The sequence below is a fragment of the Salarias fasciatus genome, chromosome 2 (assembly GCF_902148845.1).
Source record: "Salarias fasciatus chromosome 2, fSalaFa1.1, whole genome shotgun sequence".
NCBI classification, from domain to species: domain Eukaryota; kingdom Metazoa; phylum Chordata; class Actinopteri; order Blenniiformes; family Blenniidae; genus Salarias; species Salarias fasciatus.
This window is the reverse complement of record NC_043746.1, coordinates 22930584-22957059: the sequence shown is the minus strand read 5'-3', so window position 1 is coordinate 22957059 and position 26476 is coordinate 22930584. Positions and strand designations below refer to the sequence as shown.

The window sequence follows — 26476 nt, the reverse complement described above, 5'->3', positions numbered from 1 at the left end:
TGTGCACGCCACTCATGTCGGTTCAGTAGCACAGCTTTTTGTCATAGTTTAACACACAACCACATCTATGCACACACTGATAACTGACAATCTGTGAAGTTTTTCACATTTTGTAAATAAAAAGTGTTTAGCCCTGCATCCTGGCCTCTTCGCCGGTCTTTGTTGCAGACTTGGAGCTCCTGGTTGTCAAACACACAGCTTCACTGCAAGGTAAGGCTGGGCTCTGTGCAGGTAGGTAAAACAGTCTCTCTGGTCTCTTCAATGCTTTAAGAGCAGCAGAAACCAGTATTAATGAAATCATAGATATGAATCAATATAATTAGACTGGGAAATATTAAAAAAGAGTGGCTTTAGTTTGAAACAGAGACAAAGACCTTAAATTTCACTGTGGTTCACTTCAAGTCCCAATTTCTCATTTACTGTGTCATAATTCATTCATTTTAACTTAATTTTGTAAAGAAAAAAAAACACAAGCAAAGAGTCTGCCTTTTTCTGTGAATTCAGACAAAACATTAGTGAATTTATTTTATTTTATTTGGATGTTTCAGACTTCCAAATACATCTAAAGTTTCTCAAGCAGGTTCCAGTCACCTTGCTCTTGTAAGTTAACATTGCTGTGACTGATGATTCTGTCAACATAGAATCATTTTAAACAGTGACTTATATATATTTTTCTGTAATGAGCATAAGGCTGTGACTGTACAGCTACAGCAAGTAATAGCAGTGTGTACCAGTTACCTGTTCTTCTGCCATTGTTCCCACGAAGAAATGACTTCCAGCAGTTTGGTGAACAGAGGGTGAAAACTTTGCCACGCTCCATCCTCTGCAGGCATCGCTGTAGCTGTTCTAAAAATAGAATCTCCGTCCATGCCGTCGCCGCGGCTGTGCAATATTTCTCCAACTCGTATCTTAAAGCACTGAAGCCCACTGGCTGAGGGCGCAATAACATTCTCCGACCTGAGCATCATCTAGGCGAGCCCTCTGAGCCCCTGTCATGATTTAACTTTTAGCTAGGAGTCCGAGTTTTAACTTGAGCGGGCCTGAAAACGGACAGCCTCCATGCGTTGGTTCACAGACCCCGAGGAGACGCTCTGACCCCCGCGGTGTCCTCCCCCGGCTGGAGCTAGCTAGCCTGAATAAGTAGCTCCTGATGTCCCGTGAGCTTTTAACGCTGCATTGTTCTTGTAGATTGTGTAAATCAGGTCATGTCTTCAAAACAGCAATGATAAATGTATTCCTTACAGCGGAGAAACTCTTCTTCGGCTGTAAATTACAAAATACCTACAAAATAAAAGTCCCCATGTACTCCTGCTATCAGGATAGATTTATTGTGACGAGGTGCGACAACAACAAAGCCTGTAACCTTGCGCATTTGACATTTTAGATCAGATGAATGAAATAACTTAATTGAAAAAGCACGCAAGCCAGAAAAAGCGGCACCCAGTCAATATGCGCTTATGATACGTATTTTTTTTTTCTTAATTTTTTCAACTGACGGAATTCCGTCGTGGCAACGGAACTCTTTAAGCCCTGACTTCTACCGAGTGTGGACTCGATTTCCTACCTGAAATGATCCAGAGGAAATGATGACGGGGAGCCGTGGCTTCTCCATCACCGGATCACGCAGTGATGAGTGACCAGCAGGGGGCGACAGGAACCCCAGCCTCACAGCGCATCCTGCTGGTAGAACAACAAGCTACAGGAGACTTTCCCTCATTTTCAAACCACAAGAATTAAAGATCTTTAACAAAACATATGGGAAACACATCTAAGTCAAAAACTCAAAGACACAGACATAAAAACTAACCTGGAAGGAAAAACATCAGCAGTAACTAGGAGGGACCACGAGGGACAAGGAGAGCCCAGGAGAGACCAGGAGGGACCAGGAGGGATCAGGAGGAACCAGGAGAGACCAGGAGGAACCAGGAGGTCTCAACAAGGAAGTAGGAGGAGACTGCAGGGAACAAGATGACTCAGCAAACGCATTTGGACTCACAAAAAAAACAGTAGGAGTCTGCAGGGAAGAAGGAGCAGAGAGTTGGGAACCAGGACATGTCAGCTGAGACCAGGCGGACGACGCAGGGAACCAGAAAGAGACTGCAGGGACAAGGAAGAGTCAGCAGGGACAGAAAATAGAATGCAGGGAACAAGATGATTCAGCCAACGCAATAAGTACTCACAACAAACCAGGAGGAGACTGTTGGGACCATGATGATTCAGCAGACACCAGTGAACCAGCAGGGACTCAGCAGGGAACCCGGAGGACTCAACAGAGACCAGGAGGACTCGGCAGAGATGAGAAGGACTCAGCAGGTAACCAGGAAGACATTGCAGGGACAAGGTCGAGTCAGCAGGGAACAGAAAAAGAATGCAAGGAACAAGATGATTCAGCAGAGACAAAGAGGACTCACTCTGGACCAGAAGGAGTCAGCGGACGCCTTGAGAAGACTACAGGGACAAGGGAGGGTCAGCAAGGGCGAGAAGAAGACTGCAGGGAATGCGATCAGTCAGCAGGGGACCAGGAGGTCTCAACAAGGAACCCGGAGATGACTGTAGTGACAAGGACAATTCAGCAAGGACCAGAGGAAAACTGCAGGGAACACAATGATTCAGCAGATACCAGGAGGACTCCACAGGGAACCTTGAAGAGACTGAAGGGACAAGGAAGAGTCAGCAGGGACAGAAAATAGTATGCAGGCAAAAAGATGATTCACCACAGACAAAGAGACTCACCCTGGATCAGAAGGAGTCAGCGGACGCCTTGAGAAGACTACAGGGACAAGGGAGGGTCAGCAAGGACGAGAAGAAGACTGCAGAGAATTCAGCAGAGATGAAGAGGACTCACCCTGGACCAGGAGGAGTCAGCAAAGACCAGGAGGACTCAGCAGGAACCAGGAGGAGTCAGCAGGTAACCAGCAAGACATTGCAGGTAACCAGGAAGACATTGCAGGGACAAGGATGAGTCAGCATTGGACAGAAAAAGAACGCAGTAAACAAGATAATTCAGCAGAGACGAGGAGGACTCACCCTGGACGAGGAGGAGTAAGCAGAGACCAGGAGGACTCAGCAGAGAACTGCAGGAGTTAGCAGGGACCAGGAGGACTCAGCAGGGACCAGGAGGACTCAGCAGGGAACCAGGAAGACAATGCAGGTACAAGGATGAGTCAGCAGGGAACAGAAAAAGAATGCAGGGAACCACATGATTCAGCAGAGACGAGGAGCACTCACCCTGGACCAGGAGGACTCAGCAGGGACCAGGAGGACTCAACAGAGACCAGGAGGAGTCAGCAGGGACCAGGAGGACTCAGCAGGGAACCGGGAACAGACTGCAGGGACAAGTAAGACTCAGCAGGGACAGAAAATAGAATGCAGGGAAGAAGATGATTGAGCCAACGCAATAAGTACTCACGACAAACCAGGAGGAGAGTGCAGGGACCACGATGGTTCAGCAGACACCAGGAGGACTCTACAGGGAACCGGGAAGAGACTGCAAGGACAAGGACGAGTCAGCAGGGACAGAAAATAGAATACAGGGAACAAGATGATTCAGCAAAAACGCAATAAGTACTCACAACAAACCAGGAAGAGTCAGCCGGTTACAAGGAGCAGAGAGTTGGGACCAGCACATGTCAGAAGGGTGCAGCTGAGGTTCAGAGGGCAGAGCAGTCGTCCCACAATCCGGGGGTTGTGGGATCGATTCCTGAGTCCTCCTGTCTGCAAGTCCAACTCTCCTTGGGCAAGACACTGAACCAGGTTGACTCTCCAGGAACCAGGAGGTCTCAACAAGGAACCAGGAGAAGACTGCAGGCACCACGATGGTTCAGCAGACACCAGGAGGACTCTAAAGGGAACCTGAAAGAGACTTCGGGGACAAGGAAGACTCAGCAGGGATAGAAAATAGAATGCAGGGAACAAGATGACTCAGCAAAAATGCAATAAGTACTCACAACAAACCAGGAGGAGACTGCAGGGACCACGATGGTTCAGCAGACACCAGGAGGTCTCCACAGGGAACCGGGAAGAGACTGCAGGGACAAGGACGAGTCAGCAGGGACAGAAAATAGAATGCAGGGAACAAGATGACTCAGCAAAACGCAATAAGTACTCGCAACAAACCAGGAGCAGAGTGCAGGGAGCACGATGGCTAAGCAGACACCAGGAGGTCAGACACCAGGAGGTCTCCACAGGGAACCAGGAAGAGACTGTCGAGACAAGGAAGAGTCAGCAGGGAAAGAAAATAGAATGCAGGGAACAAGATGACTCAGCAAAACGCAATAAGTACTCGCAACAAACCAGGAGCAGAGTGCAGGGAGCACGATGGCTAAGCAGACACCAGGAGGTCTCCACAGGGAACCGGGAAGAGACTGCAGGGACAAGGACGAGTCAGCAGGGACAGAAAATAGAATGCAAGGACCAAGATGATTCAGTAAAAAATGCAATAAGTACTCAAACAAACCAGGAAGAGTCGGCAGGGAACACGGAGCAGAGAGTACGGAGCCACAACGAGTCAGCTGAGACCAGGAGGAATCGGCAGGGAACCAGGAAGAGACTGCAGGAACAAGGAAGAGTCAGCAGGGGACAGAGGAAAACTGCACGGAACACGATTATTCAGCAAAAGCAATAAGGACTCACAAGAATCCAAGAGGAGTCTGTAGGGAACAAGGAGCAGAGAGTTGGGACCAGGACATGTCAGGAGGGTGCGGAGAGCATGTCAGATTCAGTGCGGAGAACAGCCGTCCCACAATCCGGATGTTGTGGGTTCGATTCCTGTGTCCACCTGTCTGCAAGTCAAAGAGTGCTTGGGCAAGACACTGAACCAGGAGGAGTCAGCAGCTAAAAGGGCAAGTAAACAGACACCAGGAGTACTTACAAGAAACCAGGAGGAGTCAGGAGGAGACTGCCGGGACCAGGAGGACTCAGCAGGAACCAGCAGGACTCAGCAGGGACCAGGACCACTCAGAATGGACCAGGATGAGTTTTCAGGGACCAGGAAGAGACAGTGTCATTAAAACATCTTGGAATGAGTGGCATTTGGTAAATTATTCCCTCATTTAACTCATTCTAATATGAAAATGAAGTTAAAAAGAAACGGGTTGTGCAGGGAAGACTGAAAAGCCTTGAAAAACTTGAAGGGATGATCTCATTATACACAATCAATCAAATAAATCGGGATTAAACAAGTAGACTTGTAAATAAATGCAAATTTATTACAAAGAATATAAATAAAAACAAATAATGAGTTAATACTGAAATAAAAGCATTGATACAGCGATAAATGAACCATTTTTGGTGTCATTTCTAAGGCATTTTAACAGTTTCATCTTATTGACCACTTTCCATCATCACTTGAAATACTGACAGAATTTATTGAACTATATTTTATATTTTTTTTTATTTGATCTACCTTATAATTGTCACGTATGTGTGATATGCCGCTTTGTATACATTGCACAGGTTATGGGAATTTCTTCACCAACATGGCGGCCGCCTTTACTCATGTTTGGGTGGGTTTTCTGAATGAAGATGTCCACTTTGGTAACGAGTTACAAAAACAGTCATTGCAGCAAGAGCCAATAGCCAAAGAAAACGGCTGTGTGTATTACTTTGGTAAAAAGACAGGGGACCGACAGACAAACTGGACCCGCCTGTTAGCAAAATGGCGGCGGTGGCTGCTGCTATGTTGCTAATGGCCTCAGCCAGTCTGTGCTCACTGTTTGTCACCTGAAGCGCCAGAAGCCTCCAAGCGCTGGAACCTCCACATGTCTTTGTCTGGATGTTCATCAGTTGGTGGTGTTAAAGTTACAAATCTCTGAAAGAAATGTAAATTTCTCCCGCAGCTGAAATGTGTTTGTGTTTATCTTGCCAGGCCCAGTCAGCAACTGAAACCAAAGCAGATCTAACCGTCCCACTCACGCTGCCGCTGGTTGGAGCCGACGTGCGACGCCGCCGCCCACGCGAGCCGACGTAAGCGGCCATCTTGCTGAGGTCTGACCTCACCTCCACACCACGTCAAGGAAATGACTATTTTTCACTAGAAAAGTGATCAGAAATCCCCCAGCTTTCATCTTCTACTCTCGTTTGTGATTTAGGATTTTGTTAGGATTTATATAGCATTTACTGACATCTTCACTGTGTTATGATCATTATCATATCGTCATATTGATTATTTCTAATGAATATACCAATTAACGAGTTTATATATTTTTTAAACAATTCTTTTGAAGCATGGTTGAAAAGCAATGGCTGACTTTCACTGGTTACATTTCTTAGAATTTTTATTTATTACTACTTTTGTCAGTTTCAAGTTGTTTCTCTGACCACTGTGAATTTTTCTTTCATTAAACGAAGGGCACCAACAATTTTGTCCACTTGTGTTAGTTGTATGGTAATTTAATCACTATTATTATGATTGCTCTTATATTTTAATCATTACTATTACGAGCAACTTTGCAATTGTCATAACTGTCAATTTTAATAATACTGGTTTTAAGCATGATCAACAGCAGCATCAGTCTCATTCAATCCATCTCCGTCTCCACATACCCCGCCATTGTTTGACTTAATTCCAGGGCTGTTGCTCGGACTTGGCTTCATCTCCTTGCAGCTTCACTCGCCGAGCCTCCTTCCCGTTTTGCTGACGCCGTGACGTGTCATCACTCACGCAGGACGTCCTCTCTCCAGTCAACATTTCATGCCGCTGCAGGCCAGAGAGATTTGAGACCGCCTCTTGTGACCTATGAACTTGAAACCTCAGAAAACATGGACTTCCCAACCTTTGACCCTGAAAGTCATCTGGAGCCAAAGAATCGTTTCTGCAATAGCAATAATACTTGGGGCTGACAGAACAACACTTCAACATGGAGATTCAAAGGGAAAATGTTGATTTATAAAAGTTTTATTTTAAACATGTCTCTCAAACAATTTCCTTTGAACAATATAAAGTCGGGACAGGACAAATACAACGTCTCTTCAAGTCACTCAACAAAACTTGATGACAACATCTGCACTTGAAATGCATTTCATTCAAATCCTGGAAAGTAGATTTCTGGACTTGGATTTCACAGAATCGTTTAAACAGACACAAGTTTGAAACTTTCTCACTGAATAGCATTCACAACAACACAAACTGACTTGTTTTTACACATTTGAATGTCGAGCCTCTTTTCAACACAGTTTCTTTCCATCCACACCAATGAAATTTGATGAAATCACAGCATGGAGCCAGTTGAATCCTGAAAAAAGCCTTGAACCCAACAGAACAGAGACGAGCGGCTCGGACTAACAAGTAGAACAATACCTTGAAACATGATCCGAGAGCCGCGCCGCCATTCGGAGCGAAAAACACCACATTGAAGACTCTAGTCTTCATCACAGTGACTCAAACTAACACGGGACATTCGGAAGCTTCTGGAAGAACTTCTACCGAGTGTGGACTCGATTTCCTACCTGAAATGATCCAGAGGAAATGATGACGGGGAGCCGTGGCTTCTCCATCACCGGATCGCGCAGTGATGAGTGACCAGCAGGGGGCGACAGGAACCCCAGCCTCACAGCGCATCCTGCTGGTAGAACAACAAGCTACAGGAGACTTTCCCTCATTTTCAAACCACAAGAATTAAAGATCTTTAACAAAACATATGGGAAACACATCTAAGTCAAAAACTCAAAGACACAGACATAAAAACTAACCTGGAAGGAAAAACATCAGCAGTAACTAGGAGGGACCACGAGGGACAAGGAGAGCCCAGGAGAGACCAGGAGGGACCAGGAGGGATCAGGAGGAACCAGGAGAGACCAGGAGGAACCAGGAGGTCTCAACAAGGAAGTAGGAGGAGACTGCAGGGAACAAGATGACTCAGCAAACGCATTTGGACTCACAAAAAAACAGTAGGAGTCTGCAGGGAAGAAGGAGCAGAGAGTTGGGAACCAGGACATGTCAGCTGAGACCAGGCGGACGACGCAGGGAACCAGAAAGAGACTGCAGGGACAAGGAAGAGTCAGCAGGGACAGAAAATAGAATGCAGGGAACAAGATGATTCAGCCAACGCAATAAGTACTCACAACAAACCAGGAGGAGACTGTTGGGACCATGATGATTCAGCAGACACCAGTGAACCAGCAGGGACTCAGCAGGGAACCCGGAGGACTCAGCAGGGAACCCGGAGGACTCAACAGAGACCAGGAGGACTCGGCAGAGATGAGAAGGACTCAGCAGGTAACCAGGAAGACATTGCAGGGACAAGGTCGAGTCAGCAGGGAACAGAAAAAGAATGCAAGGAACAAGATGATTCAGCAGAGACAAAGAGGACTCACTCTGGACCAGAAGGAGTCAGCGGACGCCTTGAGAAGACTACAGGGACAAGGGAGGGTCAGCAAGGGCGAGAAGAAGACTGCAGGGAATGCGATCAGTCAGCAGGGGACCAGGAGGTCTCAACAAGGAACCCGGAGATGACTGTAGTGACAAGGACAATTCAGCAAGGACCAGAGGAAAACTGCAGGGAACACAATGATTCAGCAGATACCAGGAGGACTCCACAGGGAACCTTGAAGAGACTGAAGGGACAAGGAAGAGTCAGCAGGGACAGAAAATAGTATGCAGGCAAAAAGATGATTCACCACAGACAAAGAGACTCACCCTGGATCAGAAGGAGTCAGCGGACGCCTTGAGAAGACTACAGGGACAAGGGAGGGTCAGCAAGGACGAGAAGAAGACTGCAGAGAATTCAGCAGAGATGAAGAGGACTCACCCTGGACCAGGAGGAGTCAGCAAAGACCAGGAGGACTCAGCAGGAACCAGGAGGAGTCAGCAGGTAACCAGCAAGACATTGCAGGTAACCAGGAAGACATTGCAGGGACAAGGATGAGTCAGCATTGGACAGAAAAAGAACGCAGTAAACAAGATAATTCAGCAGAGACGAGGAGGACTCACCCTGGACGAGGAGGAGTAAGCAGAGACCAGGAGGACTCAGCAGAGAACTGCAGGAGTTAGCAGGGACCAGGAGGACTCAGCAGGGACCAGGAGGACTCAGCAGGGAACCAGGAAGACAATGCAGGTACAAGGATGAGTCAGCAGGGAACAGAAAAAGAATGCAGGGAACCACATGATTCAGCAGAGACGAGGAGCACTCACCCTGGACCAGGAGGACTCAGCAGGGACCAGGAGGACTCAACAGAGACCAGGAGGAGTCAGCAGGGACCAGGAGGACTCAGCAGGGAACCGGGAACAGACTGCAGGGACAAGTAAGACTCAGCAGGGACAGAAAATAGAATGCAGGGAAGAAGATGATTGAGCCAACGCAATAAGTACTCACGACAAACCAGGAGGAGAGTGCAGGGACCACGATGGTTCAGCAGACACCAGGAGGACTCTACAGGGAACCGGGAAGAGACTGCAAGGACAAGGACGAGTCAGCAGGGACAGAAAATAGAATGCAGGGAACAAGATGATTCAGCAAAAACGCAATAAGTACTCACAACAAACCAGGAAGAGTCAGCCGGTTACAAGGAGCAGAGAGTTGGGACCAGCACATGTCAGAAGGGTGCAGCTGAGGTTCAGAGGGCAGAGCAGTCGTCCCACAATCCGGGGGTTGTGGGATCGATTCCTGAGTCCTCCTGTCTGCAAGTCAAACTCTCCTTGGGCAAGACACTGAACCAGGTTGACTCTCCAGGAACCAGGAGGTCTCAACAAGGAACCAGGAGAAGACTGCAGGCACCACGATGGTTCAGCAGACACCAGGAGGACTCTAAAGGGAACCTGAAAGAGACTTCGGGGACAAGGAAGACTCAGCAGGGATAGAAAATAGAATGCAGGGAACAAGATGACTCAGCAAAAATGCAATAAGTACTCACAACAAACCAGGAGGAGACTGCAGGGACCACGATGGTTCAGCAGACACCAGGAGGTCTCCACAGGGAACCGGGAAGAGACTGCAGGGACAAGGACGAGTCAGCAGGGACAGAAAATAGAATGCAGGGAACAAGATGACTCAGCAAAACGCAATAAGTACTCGCAACAAACCAGGAGCAGAGTGCAGGGAGCACGATGGCTAAGCAGACACCAGGAGGTCAGACACCAGGAGGTCTCCACAGGGAACCAGGAAGAGACTGTCGAGACAAGGAAGAGTCAGCAGGGAAAGAAAATAGAATGCAGGGAACAAGATGACTCAGCAAAACGCAATAAGTACTCGCAACAAACCAGGAGCAGAGTGCAGGGAGCACGATGGCTAAGCAGACACCAGGAGGTCTCCACAGGGAACCGGGAAGAGACTGCAGGGACAAGGACGAGTCAGCAGGGACAGAAAATAGAATGCAAGGACCAAGATGATTCAGTAAAAAATGCAATAAGTACTCAAACAAACCAGGAAGAGTCGGCAGGGAACACGGAGCAGAGAGTACGGAGCCACAACGAGTCAGCTGAGACCAGGAGGAATCGGCAGGGAACCAGGAAGAGACTGCAGGAACAAGGAAGAGTCAGCAGGGGACAGAGGAAAACTGCACGGAACACGATTATTCAGCAAAAGCAATAAGGACTCACAAGAATCCAAGAGGAGTCTGTAGGGAACAAGGAGCAGAGAGTTGGGACCAGGACATGTCAGGAGGGTGCGGAGAGCATGTCAGATTCAGTGCGGAGAACAGCCGTCCCACAATCCGGATGTTGTGGGTTCGATTCCTGTGTCCACCTGTCTGCAAGTCAAAGAGTGCTTGGGCAAGACACTGAACCAGGAGGAGTCAGCAGCTAAAAGGGCAAGTAAACAGACACCAGGAGTACTTACAAGAAACCAGGAGGAGTCAGGAGGAGACTGCCGGGACCAGGAGGACTCAGCAGGAACCAGCAGGACTCAGCAGGGACCAGGACCACTCAGAATGGACCAGGATGAGTTTTCAGGGACCAGGAAGAGACAGTGTCATTAAAACATCTTGGAATGAGTGGCATTTGGTAAATTATTCCCTCATTTAACTCATTCTAATATGAAAATGAAGTTAAAAAGAAACGGGTTGTGCAGGGAAGACTGAAAAGCCTTGAAAAACTTGAAGGGATGATCTCATTATACACAATCAATCAAATAAATCGGGATTAAACAAGTAGACTTGTAAATAAATGCAAATTTATTACAAAGAATATAAATAAAAACAAATAATGAGTTAATACTGAAATAAAAGCATTGATACAGCGATAAATGAACCATTTTTGGTGTCATTTCTAAGGCATTTTAACAGTTTCATCTTATTGACCACTTTCCATCATCACTTGAAATACTGACAGAATTTATTGAACTATATTTTATATTTTTTTTTATTTGATCTACCTTATAATTGTCACGTATGTGTGATATGCCGCTTTGTATACATTGCACAGGTTATGGGAATTTCTTCACCAACATGGCGGCCGCCTTTACTCATGTTTGGGTGGGTTTTCTGAATGAAGATGTCCACTTTGGTAACGAGTTACAAAAACAGTCATTGCAGCAAGACCCAATAGCCAAAGAAAACGGCTGTGTGTATTACTTTGGTAAAAAGACAGGGGACCGACAGACAAACTGGACCCGCCTGTTAGCAAAATGGCGGCGGTGGCTGCTGCTATGTTGCTAATGGCCTCAGCCAGTCTGTGCTCACTGTTTGTCACCTGAAGCGCCAGAAGCCTCCAAGCGCTGGAACCTCCACATGTCTTTGTCTGGATGTTCATCAGTTGGTGGTGTTAAAGTTACAAATCTCTGAAAGAAATGTAAATTTCTCCCGCAGCTGAAATGTGTTTGTGTTTATCTTGCCAGGCCCAGTCAGCAACTGAAACCAAAGCAGATCTAACCGTCCCACTCACGCTGCCGCTGGTTGGAGCCGACGTGCGACGCCGCCGCCCACGCGAGCCGACGTAGGCGGCCATCTTGCTGAGGTCTGACCTCACCGCCACAGCACATCAAGGAAATGCCTTTTTTTCACAGGAAAAGTGATCAGAAATCCCCCAGCTTTCATCTTCTACTCAAGTTTGTGATTTAGGATTTTGTTAGGATTTATATAGCATTTACTGACATCTTCACTGTGTTATGATCTTAATTACCCTAATGACCCTATGCTCCTCTGTGGTCGCCAGCAAAAACAAAGACAACAATTTCTGAGTCGCAAAGATCGACGAAATAAATAAAAATTAAATCAAAATCTGCTAGTGGCCATTACTTTAATTTTCTTTTATTTGATCTGTCTTAACAAACAGGATATTGCAAAACAATCCAGTTTTCATTTATTTGTTTTTTTTTTAAATAAAATATAAAAAACGACTCATTTTTCAATATATTGTTTTTGGATTCTTTATTGAATATCAATTGAACGAATGATACACTGATTCTAGCACTTACCTTAGAGCAGATGTTTGTATTTTCGTAACATTTAGCTGGGAGTACAATTCTTGTTTGAGCTATTGTATGCAACTCTCCTGTTGTGTCTTCGGCTTTGGAAAGGGAAAGTACTCAACAGGGTCAGGGGCCAAAAGTATAATCTGTTTTTCTGACCAAACCAACAAACGAAAAAGGAAAAAATGGCTCAATTTTCCTTTTTTCGTTTTCAACCAAAAAACGAAAAAACAGTTTTTTCTTTCTCAATTCAAAACCAAAAACAAAACCAACACAAGCAAATTGCGGCCGAATTTTGTTTTTTGGATTTCAATTTTTCGTTTTTTCGTTTCAGGTCTCAAAACGAAAAAACGGAAGCACGTGACCCTTGACGTCACGGGTCAAATGGACTCCCTACCAAAATAAAAGCCTTACTAATAAATGGGCAATAAAAGATGAATTACGTTAAATGGCGTTTTTATTTTTGCACAGCATTTATTGCATACACTACTAGGCTTGTGATAATGTTAGAAAATAATAATAATTATTATTATTCTTAACAACAATACTACTACTACTACTACAATAATAATAATAATAATTACAGGTCTGCTGCCTGGCCTGTATACATCTAATTCGCGGGCACGAGATCTTTAAGTGTTCACCTTTTCGATAAGTGTGACATGTCTGTTGATCATAAAATACGGTCATTTTAACTTTGTGACATGTCAGCTGCACGGCGGTGCTGATGAGAAACGTTTCCCTTTTTCGCCCAGTCGATGGCAGTGTGAGCCAATTTAGAAGAAGATCCAGTACTCAGTTGAGGGATTGACGGCCCGAACGCACTGGACGCGCGCACGGCGCTTCTGATCGCCTCCCTTGTCCGATCTGACTGGCCGCACACAACACGCAGGGGAGCGCCGCGCGCGCCGCGGCTCGCGCTCTGCAGCGCGCCCGCTCCGCTTCGTTCTATTTTTCACGCGAGCCACGGGCGCCGAGAGCGGCAACTGTCAAGCTGGATCAAGCAGATCGGACCAGACAGGAAGTCGGAAACAGAAAAAGCAAGAGAATCCGGTCAATTTTCAAAATAAAAAAATTAAATGACGATTAGTTACGGTGTTGCTCGTCCATCTGTCACTGGGTCTAATCACAAGAGAGATGGACACACACACACAAACAGACATGCACGTATGCAGCCAAACAAACACACACACACACACACACACACACACACACACACACACACACACACACACACACACACACGGCGACAGAGATTCGCGTGATGCAGAAAAAAAGAGGACAGGAGGAGAAGAAGTCTCTCCACAGGTCACCAGAACACACACATCCATACTGGCAGAGCGAGACAGAGGAAAACCGAGAGCAGCCGGATCAGCCGAGTACAGTCGATGTGTGACCAGGCGGAGAGCGCAGGCAGCAGATACGCCTCCAATACGAACAGCCAAGCGCCTGCACGGAGAAGTTCGCGGCGTGCGCGTCGCCTCCGCTACGCTTCTGTGTCCAGTGCGTTCGGGCCGTAAGGATCTTACAATGTTCATATGCTCCTCTGGACAAACAGCGGCATGCTCCTCTTTCTTCTTTCTTCATTCTTTATTCCAGACTCGAAATGGTTCTTAAAATTACACACAAATACTAAAGACAGCAACAAAACAGAAAAAGAGCACGACACATAGAAACTAAACACTCCCTCCAGTGTCTCCAGAGCACAGAGGTGTACCAGACACTGCTCTGCCCAGGTTTGACAAAAGCTTGAATAATTTTATCATCAGAGTCCATGAGTCGCTTAATAAACTTAAAAATAAAATTTGTAATAACAGCATTCATTGTTCTGACATTATTTTGCACAAACAACCAGCTTGCACTGGTCCACTGAGGGACCTTCATTAGAAACCTAAAGGCATCATTGTGTGCCACATGCAACTTTTTAAATTTGGCTTTTGTGTAGCTACACCACAAGCATTGTTGTTGATAATAATAATAATTATTATTTTCTAACATTATCACAAGCCTAGTAGTGTATGCAATAAATGCTGTGCAAAAATAAAAACGCCATTTAACGTAATTCATCTTTTATTGCCCATTTATTAGTAAGGCTTTTATTTTGGTAGGGAGTCCATTTGACCCGTGACGTCAAGGGTCACGTGCTTCCGTTTTTTCGTTTTGAGACCTGAAACGAAAAAACGAAAAATTGAAATCCAAAAAACAAAATTCGGCCGCAATTTGCTTGTGTTGGTTTTGTTTTTGGTTTTGAATTGAGAAAGAAAAAACTGTTTTTTCGTTTTTTGGTTGAAAACGAAAAAAGGAAAATTGAGCCATTTTTTCCTTTTTCGTTTGTTGGTTTGGTCAGAAAAACAGATTATACTTTTGGCCCCTGACCGGAATGTTTCATAAAGTATTCTTTATGAATATTTCTAAGAGTATGTTTTTACAAATTACACACACAAGCCATTATATCAACAGACTTCCCTCAGTTACAGGGCGCAGTCACTTTTCGGCAGCTGAGTGATGTGAGGAGTGACACTGACCACTTCAAGGGAGGCGAGGGTACAGTGTACAGTGAACTGAGGGATGTCTGTTGATGTAATGATTTGTGTGTGTAATTTGTACAAAAGATACTTTTAGAAACATTCATAAATAGTTTATGAAATATCCGCACAGCGTATGCGAGCAGTGGAGACATACAGAAACACGTCGATGCGTGTTCCTGTCGGGGGCAGTCATTTTTCGGCAGGCAGTCACTTTTCGGCACGACACCGGCAGCGGTCCTTTGCGGAGGTCCAGTATCTTTCCGCAAGGATCCTGTTTTTCCGCATGCCAGAGTGTCATTTCAGACAGAAGCAAGTTGGGTGCCGGAGGGAAGCGCGATATGTGTTCCAAAATAAGTGACTTCAAAATAAAACCTGTGTTATGTTTTTGCCGTAATATTCTATTTTTTTACTTCTTCTGGTAGAATACAGAACAAACAACGTAATGTAGTCATTATACGCATTAGTAGAATGGTTTTGTACTTCGTCACTGCAGGAAAGTCAAACAACTCCAAAATAGGTGCGTTCGACGTGAGAAAGCCAGAGGCAGACTTTTCAGACTTTTGAGCTGCCCCGCCCAGATTTGGCCCGGCGTCACTGATACGTAGGACCTATGTAGGGTATCGAAAACTCGTGAGACCCTAATCGGTCATAGCGGTAGCCGCTGTGAGCTGCTAGAGAGCAACTCACCGCGGCTCCCTGGCCCACCTCTCTGTTTCATTCAGGCAGGGGATTGGACCCCAGCCCACTCGTCATCAATGATAACACGCTTCATTTGCATAAATAAACACCCCCCACGGTGGGAGTCATGAGAAACACAAACATGGAGAACCATAGGGTTGTCCAAGTTGGAGGCAGACTTATAACTCCGCCCCACGGCTGTGCTGTCTACTTCATCTAGCTCCGTCTACCTCTGGCTTTGCCATCGTGAACGCACCCAATGGCACAAAACAGCTCTATGACCAGAGGCTCTGTGTTGCCAGATTGGGCGGGTTTCTGTCAAATCAAGCTTCTTTTTTGAACACGTCGGACAGGTTGATGAAATGATTATTTGTTTATGGCATGTTCGTTATTATAAAAATACATTTTTAACGTGCATTTTCATCCGAGACGGCGGTTTGGTCTGCTTTCTATTGAGTAAAACGGGTTTCAAATTGTCTACGGGGGATAACGACAGATCTGGCAACCTCCTCTGGCTTGACTACGGAGACACCGCAGGCGGTGTGAATCACAGTGCTGCGGTGTACCGGGCCGGAGCCGGACCGGTGCCGTTCCGTAGCCGGACCGCATCCAGTGTGCATCGGGGGAAATAGGATCTTTGCGGAAAGAGACCGGAGCTCCGCAGAGACTCTGCAGCCGGACCGGAGCCGGACCGCAGCCGGACCGCGGCCGGACCGCGGCCGGTGTGCATCACAGCATTGATTTTAATGATTATGGATTAGCTGCGGTGTCCGGACCGGAGCCATTCCGCAGCCGGACCGCATCCAGTGTGCATCAGGGGTCACAGTGCTGCGGTGTACCGGGCCGGAGCCGGACCGGTACCGTTCCGTAGCCGGACCGCATCCAGTGTGCATGAGGGGATAGGATCTTTGCGGAAAGAGACCGGAGCTCCACAGAGGCTCCGGAGCCGGTCGGCAGCCGGACCCCAACCGGACCGCATCCAGTGTGCATCAGGGGTGACTGGACAAGACAATGCTCGTTTGGGGGCGTAGTTTTGCAGAAAAGGAAACCAAGAGAAAGGCAGAAGGAGCAGTGGACTTCTGCGCGGTGCTGCAATGCCGCCACCTTCTGTTCAAGCAAAGTCCTATCTCTGTGCTGAGTATCAGTGGTGACTTAGGAAAAAGAAATATGTGAGACGAGCCCATTTTTAGGGGTGCTCATGTTGAAATATGCCAAGTACCCCTAAAATTATTGGCCAAAACTGAAAAAGCAGCATTTTGATGTTTATTCATATTATGATTTGTTGTAGTAGTAGTACAGACCTACTGTAAATATTACTGGTCCACGGTAATTAGACCTTTGTCAAGTGGTTCGCCCCAGATTCTCTCTCTCGCTCTCTCTCCACCTACCTGTCTATACTCGTACATCATGTGCGTGGAACTCAGCGTGGCTTCAAAGACAGTGGATGACACACATTCGGCTTTAATGAAGCATTCATTTACTTTGTTGCTCAGTATTTTTCTCAGTAATTTGGGTCTTAAATAAGATGAGGTTAAATAAGATGAGGATGTTCCCTAATTTTTCCATCATGTCTTCAAGTAAAACTTGCTTAGTTAAAAAAAAAAAAAAAAACTTGTTCAAACCAATCGATGCAATTCTACATCCACGTGCAATCCTTTACGGACACCCATACAAATTCACCACAGGCGAATTTTTGTTTCAGGTTTTGGTTGTGTTGAAATCTTCACTCCTCCTCTCGCACATCCTCCACATCGTGGCTCGTACACTTCGGTTACCCCTGTGATTATGCACTTGTAGGAACTTTCTGTGGTGTGTGCTGTTCCTAGTCGGAACCATTAACAGCTCGTACCTCATTACACTCAGCTTCTTGTGTTTGATTTCTCGTATCCTGTGGCTTCATCTGTATTTTGCGTTCAATTACATTTTTCCTCGGACTGGGACGCTATCAGAGCCTGGCTGCAGGGTTGCTGTCGCTGTTTCGAAACGAGCTTGGTGGCCGGCGGTCGGTGCGGCCACCCGGAGCTGCAGCGCGAGCGAACCCCTTCATGCTACGTGTCCAGCCTGCTAGCAGCTAACGCGGCTAACAGCGGCTCACACGCCGCACACAAGCCTACATGGAGACGCAGCGGACCGCGCACACACATGGAGTTTGACCGAAGCCGTGACAGTCAGCAGCCGGACGCTTGTAGCCGGGGCAAACTGAGCGGGGAGCCGACATGGAGGACAGTTTGGTGTCGGTCAGCAGCTCCGCATGAGACGAGAGCAAGGAAAAGCGAAAGCCGGCGGATTTGAGCAGATTTCTCCGCAGTTTAAAGAGTTTTGCTGTGACTGAACTGAAGTCAGGCCGCTGTGAATGAATAAAAAATGATGTATTCATCGAGAAGAAAGCCTGTGCTGTACTTCAAGGAGGAGAGGAGGTAAGATACATGTTTTTGAATTAAATGTAACCTTTTTTCACAGCGATAGCACACAGAATGACCATCAACTTCCTCATAAACAATGCCTTAATGTGTCTTCCTGGTTACTTTTTGGTCTGAATCTACAGATGGGTACTGTTGCAGTTTTGTGCTTTTATTCTCTGTTTTATTTGTCTCTGATTTTATGTTGATACATTTCAGTTTTGTTTGATATATATATATATATATATATATATATATATATATATATATATTTTTTTTTTTTTTTTTTGCAGTTTAATGTTGCACCTGACCTTGTTTCTGTCATGATAGTTCTTTTTTTAGTGGTGTCACTTCAGTGTTTTCTTATATTGCATCTTAAGTTTTGTTTCTTTGTTCGCTATTTCATTGTCTCTGCTGTCTGTTGTTTTAAATGCATACAATGTCATGGTCTGTAGAATTCTGTCTCTCTGTCGTTCCTGTCACTTCATTCTATAGTGAAATATTGTCACAACTTTCTGTATGTTGCTTTGTGTCTTTGCGTCTTCTTGCCAAGTTCTTTGCAGTTGTTTGCACTTCTGGAGTTACACGTCAACTTATTGCTTGTTTCTTTGTAGTGACATGTATCTTTGTAGTTTTGTGTCTTTGTCTTTTTCAGAATGAAGCACCTCTTTGTAGTTGCCGGTCTTAATACTGTTATGTATTTTTCTGTGGTTACATGTCTTTGGTGTCTGTAGTGACACGTCTCTGTGGTTGCGTGTCTCTTTGTAGTTTAAAGTCTCTGTGATCACACACCTTTTGATAGTTAAGCATCTCCTTGTAGTTTCGAATGTTTTTAGATTTGTCTTGTTGAAGTCCAGTTGTTTTTGCTGTTTTATTTACTTATTGTGCGTTAAGTGTTTCTTACTTTCTTTGTTGTTATTCTTTGTGAGTTTCGTTAACAGACATTAACTTCATATCTACAATGTATTGTTTGTCAGTCATACAGACATTGACTGACAAAACATCTGTAACATCTTCTTGACTGATTTGTATTCCTGCTGATAAAGCTCGTAAATCAGAATCTGTGGTCTAAAAATGAAATCTGAAAGGAGATCAGCTGTTAACTACCTTCTTTCTGCATTGAAGAAGTGATGCCTGTAAGATTCAAAAAGACAAAATGTAAGTAGAACCTGAAGCTTTGCGGTTCCCAAACTGTGGTCTGGGGACATCCCGAGGCCATTGTCCAGTAAAAAATGTGTAAAATATAATGCGTATTTAAAATGTTGTGCCACAGTTTCAGCTGAAGCTGCTGGTTGATTCTAACTTACTGGTCGCTGTGGTTTCATTGCAAAAACAACACTTGCCAACTGCTAATTACATCGTTCCCAGTATTGCTGCCATTACCGTGTAAACTGACCTCACTGTTAAAATAATGCGGCATGAACGCAAATCTTTTCTGAAACCAAAATGTAGGGGAAAGAAGTATTTTCATTAGAAATGTTGCGTACAAAGGGATTTAATAGATGACATTGAGGACATCAGTGGAGCAGCTGATGGACTGAACACGGCAGTCCAGATGGTCTCAGTTTGGGAACTTTCGCTTTGCCTTCTTTTTGAATCCCAGCATGTTATGGTCGTGTCTTCTTGGATGTTTTGCGAACCTTCTAAAGTCTAAACTCTACTAAAGGTGCTTGTCAAATAATATACACGATATGCTGTATACATAGGTTAGATACTCTTGGTTCACGAGTGTTCTACCAGTTTTGGTCCACTTCTCGGATGTTTTTCTATTTCTAACCGTGTGCTGCATGGACCTGACCTGTGAGTTCTACCACAGATGCAACAGGATGTGTGGGTGTTAAATTCTAAATCTGTGATTTTTGCAGTTGGGTTCATGATCTCTACTCATAAATTCCAACGTTGTCACTTCCATTGACTTCCTGGGAAGTCCTGGACTGTAGCATTAAAGTTCATCATAGTGTTGGAAATTAGAACAGTTAGATCAGAGAAAGCTGTTCCTGCTCAAGTTCTGAATACTTAGAAAGCCATTCCATTGAGTTCTTGGCTTCATATCAACGAGCAGCATGTGACAAAAAGCCATGGTTTGACAAGATCTTTATGTCTCTGAAATTTTCCAACATGGTGAAGCTGTTCTATGTGAGCTGTACTGATCTGCTGTTCCTGCAGGTTCCTGTCGGGTCGATGCACCGTCTACAAGCTCTTCGGCCTCTGCATGGTGCTGGTGCTCGCCTCCCTGCTGTGGATGCAGCTCAGCTGTTCGGGCGACATGTCCTCGGCCTCGCTGGAAGTCCGCCACGTCGCCCAGCAGCAGCAGCAGCCGCCACCGCCTCCTCCGCCATGCCCCGCCCACGATCAGGCAGCCACGTCAGACGACCCCACCTGGGGTCCTCACAAGCTGGCCCTGATCGTCCCCTTCAGGGAGCGCTTCGAGGAGCTGCTAGTGTTTGTGCCCTACATGCACGCCTTCCTCAACAAGAAGAAGATCCGGCACCGAATCTTCATCATCAACCAGCTGGATCACTACAGGTGAGGAAGGACACCGCCAAACTGTCAATGTGGTAAAAACTACAAAATCTGATTGAAAAAGTCAAACTCCACAACATTTAATATGACACAAATATTGCCAAAATGTAGAAATAGTTTCTCTTTCTGAAATATATTGTTTTTTAAAAGATAAATATGTTAAAAATGTTCCTTTTTTTTTTTTTTTACAGATCCTAAAACATATATTCAAATATCAGAATAAATGTAAAATACTTAAATACACTAACATAAGTTACAAGCAAAATAGCAATAAAATGTCATTAATTCAAAGATTTTTATGTGCGCCAGGTTCAACCGGGCGTCCCTGATCAACGTGGGCTTCCTGGAGAGTGGGAACGACACCGACTACCTGGCCATGCACGACGTGGACCTGCTGCCGCAGAACGACGCCCTGGACTACGGCTTCCCCGCAGACGGGCCCTTCCACGTGGCATCGCCCGAGCTGCACCCGCTCTACCACTACAAGACGTACGTGGGCGGGATCCTGCTGCTCACCAAGGCGCACTACCACATGGTACGGCAGGCGCGGGCGTGTCAGGGTCCAGAACGTTCATGAGGAGGTTCTGAGAGGGTAGATGTGATTTCAGGCTTCAACTTTTTTTTTTTTTTTTTTGATTTTGAGTTCTTTTCTCACAAGTTTGCTTTTTGTTGTAAAGTTTCTTTGTTTTTTGGCATCTCAGTGTAGGTTATTTTGCTGTTCATTGCTTTTGTCTTGGAGTTTTGAAATGCTTTGATGCTCCCAGTGTGCTTACATTCGTAATCGATTTATTCTGAAATAAGTAATTCAGATTTATATTCCTGAACTTGGTGTTTACATGGGGAGAAACGATGGATTAACTCCTCTCTCATGCCGTGTCTGCGAAGCGTTGTGATTGGACAGAGGGCGGCCGTGATGTACTGACGTATCCAGGAAGTAAACAACATTTTTCTCTCCTTTGCTTCTCGATTAACTTTGAAGCTACAGCTTTGAAAATGTCTGAGTTGTTAAGCAACCATCCATCTGCTCTTTTCATTATGTCCAAATCTTCTAAAACTGCCGTTAAACGAGTCAAAGCGCAGAATGCAGGCTGCCATCTTGGACTATTGCATCACCACGGCTTTTGCGCTGAACGACCGCAATGAAGTCACGCCCAATTTACTAATTTTATTCCAATTAAAACTTGATTCTGAACAAAGTTTCAGGCGTTTACGTTGTCATTTTAGAGTGGAATTAGGCTCTATCCGGATATATGCAGGAATAAAAAGTCCCATGTAAACACACGGCATGTTTCATCTCTCTGTGTTTTAGTTTTACTTTGCTTGCTTTCATAAATTTGGCTTCAATATTGAGGTTGCAGTTTGCCCGCAGAGCCGTAACGTGGAGCTCTCCCTCTGTGTTCCAGTGTAACGGCATGTCCAACAGGTTCTGGGGCTGGGGCCGAGAGGACGACGAGTTCTACAGACGCTTGAGGAAGGCTGAGTTACAGGTGAACGAATATAAAATATAAAGTAAAATAAAGCACCCTCAGTGGAGCCACAATTGCTTCATGAACATTTCTGGAATGTTACCGCTTAACCTTTAGTAATATCAAAAGTGGATGAGTGTTTTGTGGCATTATTCTTATTAACATGAGTTTAAAAAAAAAAAAAAAGGTTATTTCAAATTATCAGGAAACAAAAAAATATAAATCATAAAAGTTTCAAGAAATTAAAGAATAAAAAAATTTCAACTGCAATGCATTGAGTTCACCAGTTTTGTCGGATTTGAGTCATATTTGTTAAGTATAGCTGTTGGTCCTTTTCATTGGTTTGAATGAATTAAATTTTTTAAAATTAATAATAAAATTTTTGTGACGTGCTCGTGTCTCTGTAAACTGGACAAGAAATGAGAGTTGGTGTGTGTTTGGATTTGCGAATTACATAATTGTTTTTTTCTCCAACTTTGTTTGCAGCTGTTCAGACCGAGCGGCATCACGACGGGATATAAAACCTTCTTGCACATCCACGACCCGGCCTGGAGGAAGAGGGACCAGAAGAGGGTGGCCTCTCAGAAACAGGTACACACACACACAGTCATCTTATCCTGTACCTGTGGAGCAAGAGATGCAGACATGAGCTTGTCTAGACCCCAGTTCGATGTTCCACCGTGTGCCCCCCCCCCCCAAATCCCCCCCTGCAGGAGCAGTTTAAGGTGGACCCTGAGGGGGGGCTGTCCAACCTGCGCTACCAGGTGGAGTCGCGGCAGGAGCTGACCATCAGCGGCGCTCCCTGCACCGTCATCAACACCAAGCTGGAGTGCGACCAGAGCCAGACGCCCTGGTGCATCTTGGGATAGATGGACAACGGGCTTCTTTTTTTTTTTTTTTTTTTTTTTTTTGAATGAAATAAAGGAAAAGTGATCGGTCTGGTTCAGCTGGAGTGACAAACCGAAGGAGCCTGAGGCAGAGCCACTGGTACATGTCAACAATACAAAAAAGATTTGAACGAACGGCAGACTGTCCTCCGCAGCTCAGACTCGTTTCCTCGCCGTCTCTGTTCCTCTGATGCCTGCTGACATGTGAAGTGGAGACGACGGGAGTCCAGCTTTTTAGCTTTTTGACCTCTATGGAGGTGTAACGGATCTGAAAATATTCTTGAAATCTAAAAAGTCGAGATGAATTTCAATGCTGGTGTCTGAACTTTCAGTGTTGGAGTTGAATTTTCTTTTTTTTTTTTTTTCCTAATGGGCCATTAAATGAAAACAATACAGTCACCAAAGTGAAGATAATAACTCCAGTTTCTCACCATCACCAAGAATATTTATGACAAGACCAGAAAACTGCGAGTTGGGGCTCTTTTCCCAAACCATCTGCCGTATACACTTGTTGGACTTAATATTCAATGATTGTCCTCCACACTGGATTTCTGTCTTTTTCCAGAAAATGTTTGTGGTTCTGATGTTGGCGCCAACTAGCAGACTTACTTTATAATGTATGTGTATTTAATGAGCTGCAGTGTAGGGAGGAGTTGAGGATCAGTGCAGACTAAAAGATGTAGAGTCTTATTTGAACGGTTTGGTACTGTTGGCTTTAGCAAAGCTCCACTTTCTCCTCCTTGTATCTCTTGAAAAGCTGCAAACACCTGAATCTATTTATTTAAAACCTGTCAAACAAAAGAGCGGCTCTTCACTGAAGTTGGAGCAGCAGTTCGTTCAGCTGAAGGTACATTACTGTGTGCTGCTGCTGCTGCCGTTCGCTTGCTCTCGTGCACGTGGAAAAGCAAACAAATGTGAAGAAAGGAGCAAAATGACTGCAGTAGCCCCATTTATTCTGTCCACAGTATCTCTAAATCAGCTGAGAACACTGGGAGCTCCACTTCTTTGCCTTCTGTTTATCAAGTGCAGCCAAAAACCTTCAGAAATTCACACAGCATGAAAGCAAAGTTCTTAAAAACCGTTTCTGGTGTGAACAGAGTGTATTACCGTCAGATCCTGACATTTTCTCCACTGTTGAATTAAAAAAAGTTATTTCAGTTCAGTGGGGAGAAAAAAAATCCCAAAACATGCATGTTCATTTTTAAATTTCAATTTGTTTCGTTATATTTTAATACCAGAGGACAGTTATTGCATATTAAAAGCCAACAAGTAGTTTTTCAGGTCAAGTGAGTGGAATTTATTGGTAAACTGTAATTTCCTGGGTTAATTTCTGTTCTTCCTCCTTCAGATTGAATTATTTTCTGCTGTATCCTGGGTTGTCACTTCATTCCTGCTTGCTTTAAATCCTTTTTGTTTTTCTTTGATAGTTGTATCAAGCATAGAAAAAAGAGCGGATGGATGGTTGCATGTTCCAGTTAAATGGAAAGGTTTTGAGAGATTCGAGACCAAAAGGAGAAAAATGTTACCGGCCGTCGTTTGACGGAGTCGAACTTTATTCCGGATGATTACTTGCTGTTACAGTGGTGGAGGTGGAGGGGACGGCTTGTGAATGGCCCTATTTATTTTTGGTAAGATGTCTTTAATGTGTTTCCAATCCAGCTGTCTTTTTTCAAATCATTTGTCAATTTCTGAATCATCTGCTGTCCTGGAGCTCCGGTGAAACACACCCGAAACTTCACAGATTGAAAGTCTTTGCACCAAACTGTGCAAACTCTTAAATAATGGTAGTTTTAGAGGCACAGTCTGAAGTTTTAAAGTGTTTCTGTCCGTGAAGCAGAGAAGAGCAGATTTCTATTCATAAACTGAATGATGTCCCAAAAAAAAAAAAACCATCAACACAACTCATGTCTACTGTACTTAGGTTTAAAGGAAACCTCTTTAAACTGGGGCGAAAGTTCTCATTAAATAAACAAAAGAAGCCTCATTAGTGGTGAAGGAGGGATCTTTTTAGTGTTTCGTCTCTTAAAAAGTTAAATTGTGGACCTGAAAAGCTGAGGAAAACTCCCGAAACACTTTGATTCAGTCTGATTCCTTGTGAACGATGAACAGTGTTGTCTTCAGGGGCCTGGACTCAAGGGGGCGATGTGGGGGGTCAGAGGTACCTTTTCATTTGTACAATATTCAGTATTTATATGATAAAGTTGAGTCCAAAAACAACACCGTGTTGCCTTTTTATTTCTGAGAGATACATACAGTTATTTTCACCTTCTTCAAACCCTGAAATGAAATCCACACAATGAAACGTAACACTGATCTTTACATTTAAAATCACAATAACATTCTGGGTTTTAATAAGTTTTCTTTTTTTAAAGAAATATATTTTATTGTTGACTACTTCTCAAATATTTATTCAAATGTGTTGTTTTATTCTTTTCTGTTCTGGTTGCTTTGAGGGGATAGAAGGACACAGACTGTCAGGGTACAAAAAAGAGGTTAAAGCTGTTCTGCAGCAATGGAGGTTCATCAAACCTTGAAAGTTACTGATCCCTACAGGACTCCCAACTTTTCTGGATTCCTTCCAGTCTCTTCTGTCTGCAGTATCGCACTGCAGAAAGTCTTGAGGATAAGTAAGCATTTAAATAGCTTCACTGGAGTGCAGAATTGACTTGTTTCTCTTGCTAAGCTGTTTTTAATTAGCTGTTTTCAGTTCATAGGACGCTCTTTAAGGGCCAGAGATGTGATAATATAACAAAACCAGATGAGTTTCACTCACATATTAGAGGGATTTATTACAGCTGATGCGCTTCGCAGGTTAGGATGTTTTTCTTTCTGTTGTCGGTCTGATTAGAATTAGATGGGAGATGCGACAGAAATGAAAAAGCAGCTGGTTGGAGGAGGATTCTGGTTTTCTCCTGTAGTCCTCACTGTAGTGACTCAGACTGACCACCAGAGGGAGCTGTAGGAGAGGCAGAGCCAGCTAGACCGCTTTTTAATACTGTGCCCCTGACAATTTACTCCAGAAGATGTGAAGAATTACACTTTAAGTGAACCTATTGCAACTTTAAAATGTTCCTAAACGAACGTTATTTCAACTTTAGTGAAAGAAAGCATGTATTTTTCACCTGCAAGTTACAAGGTACAAGAAAACATTCAGTATTTTTCGCTGCTGAAAGGAAAGATTCAGTTATGAATGAGTGTGCTCTAAAAAAATTTAAATGAGCTCAAGAACAACTTAACAGAACTGACTGCATTATTTCCTTATAACATAATAAAATAAATACTCTGTCAGTCCGCATATTAGCTGTTTTAACCATTTATATTGAGAAAAAAGTAACGTCTGCTCTGAAAATGTCAAAAACAAAAGCAACCATACCGTAAAGGTGTGTGTGTGAGAGAGCTTTCTGGTGTGACATATGAAACAGTTGTTGGTCTGCACAGTTTGTATAGATCTGAAGGACTTAACTTGCTCCATCTTCCACTAGATGTCACTCCAACAGCTCCACCTGTTAAAACCGAGTGAGGCTACAAACCAGACATGGTCTATTGGCTCTGCTTCTCCAGATGAATTTATTGATGGAACATAACATTTATTTATGCTAATTTTGTGCATTTCTTCAGAGATTGTCGCCTTTGGTCATCTAATCATACAATAAA

The 26476-nt window shown here is 44.5% G+C and overlaps 1 protein-coding gene across 1 annotated transcript; it reads left to right on the top strand.

Moving 5' to 3' along the window:
* Positions 1–17424: 17424 nt before the first annotated feature.
* On the top strand, positions 17425–24750 carry b4galt7 (xylosylprotein beta 1,4-galactosyltransferase, polypeptide 7 (galactosyltransferase I)). Its single transcript, XM_030116338.1, has 6 exons — positions 17425–17964; positions 20113–20472; positions 20779–21004; positions 21873–21956; positions 22422–22526; positions 22649–24750. Exons 1-6 carry the CDS (start codon positions 17912–17914, stop codon positions 22802–22804), a joined length of 984 nt encoding a protein of 327 aa, XP_029972198.1. The 5' UTR covers positions 17425–17911; the 3' UTR covers positions 22805–24750.
* The last annotated feature ends 1726 nt before the right edge of the window (positions 24751–26476 follow it).

Excerpts from the sequence above, each read along its gene's own strand:
- b4galt7 (XM_030116338.1), top strand. The coding sequence starts at position 17,912 with ATGATGTATTCATCGAGAAGAAAGCCTGTGCTGTACTTCAAGGAGGAG. Across the intron at positions 20,473-20,778 it reads AACCAGCTGGATCACTACAG|GTTCAACCGGGCGTCCCTGA; the intron begins GTGAGGAAGGAC and ends TATGTGCGCCAG. Across the intron at positions 21,957-22,421 it reads TGAGGAAGGCTGAGTTACAG|CTGTTCAGACCGAGCGGCAT; the intron begins GTGAACGAATAT and ends CTTTGTTTGCAG.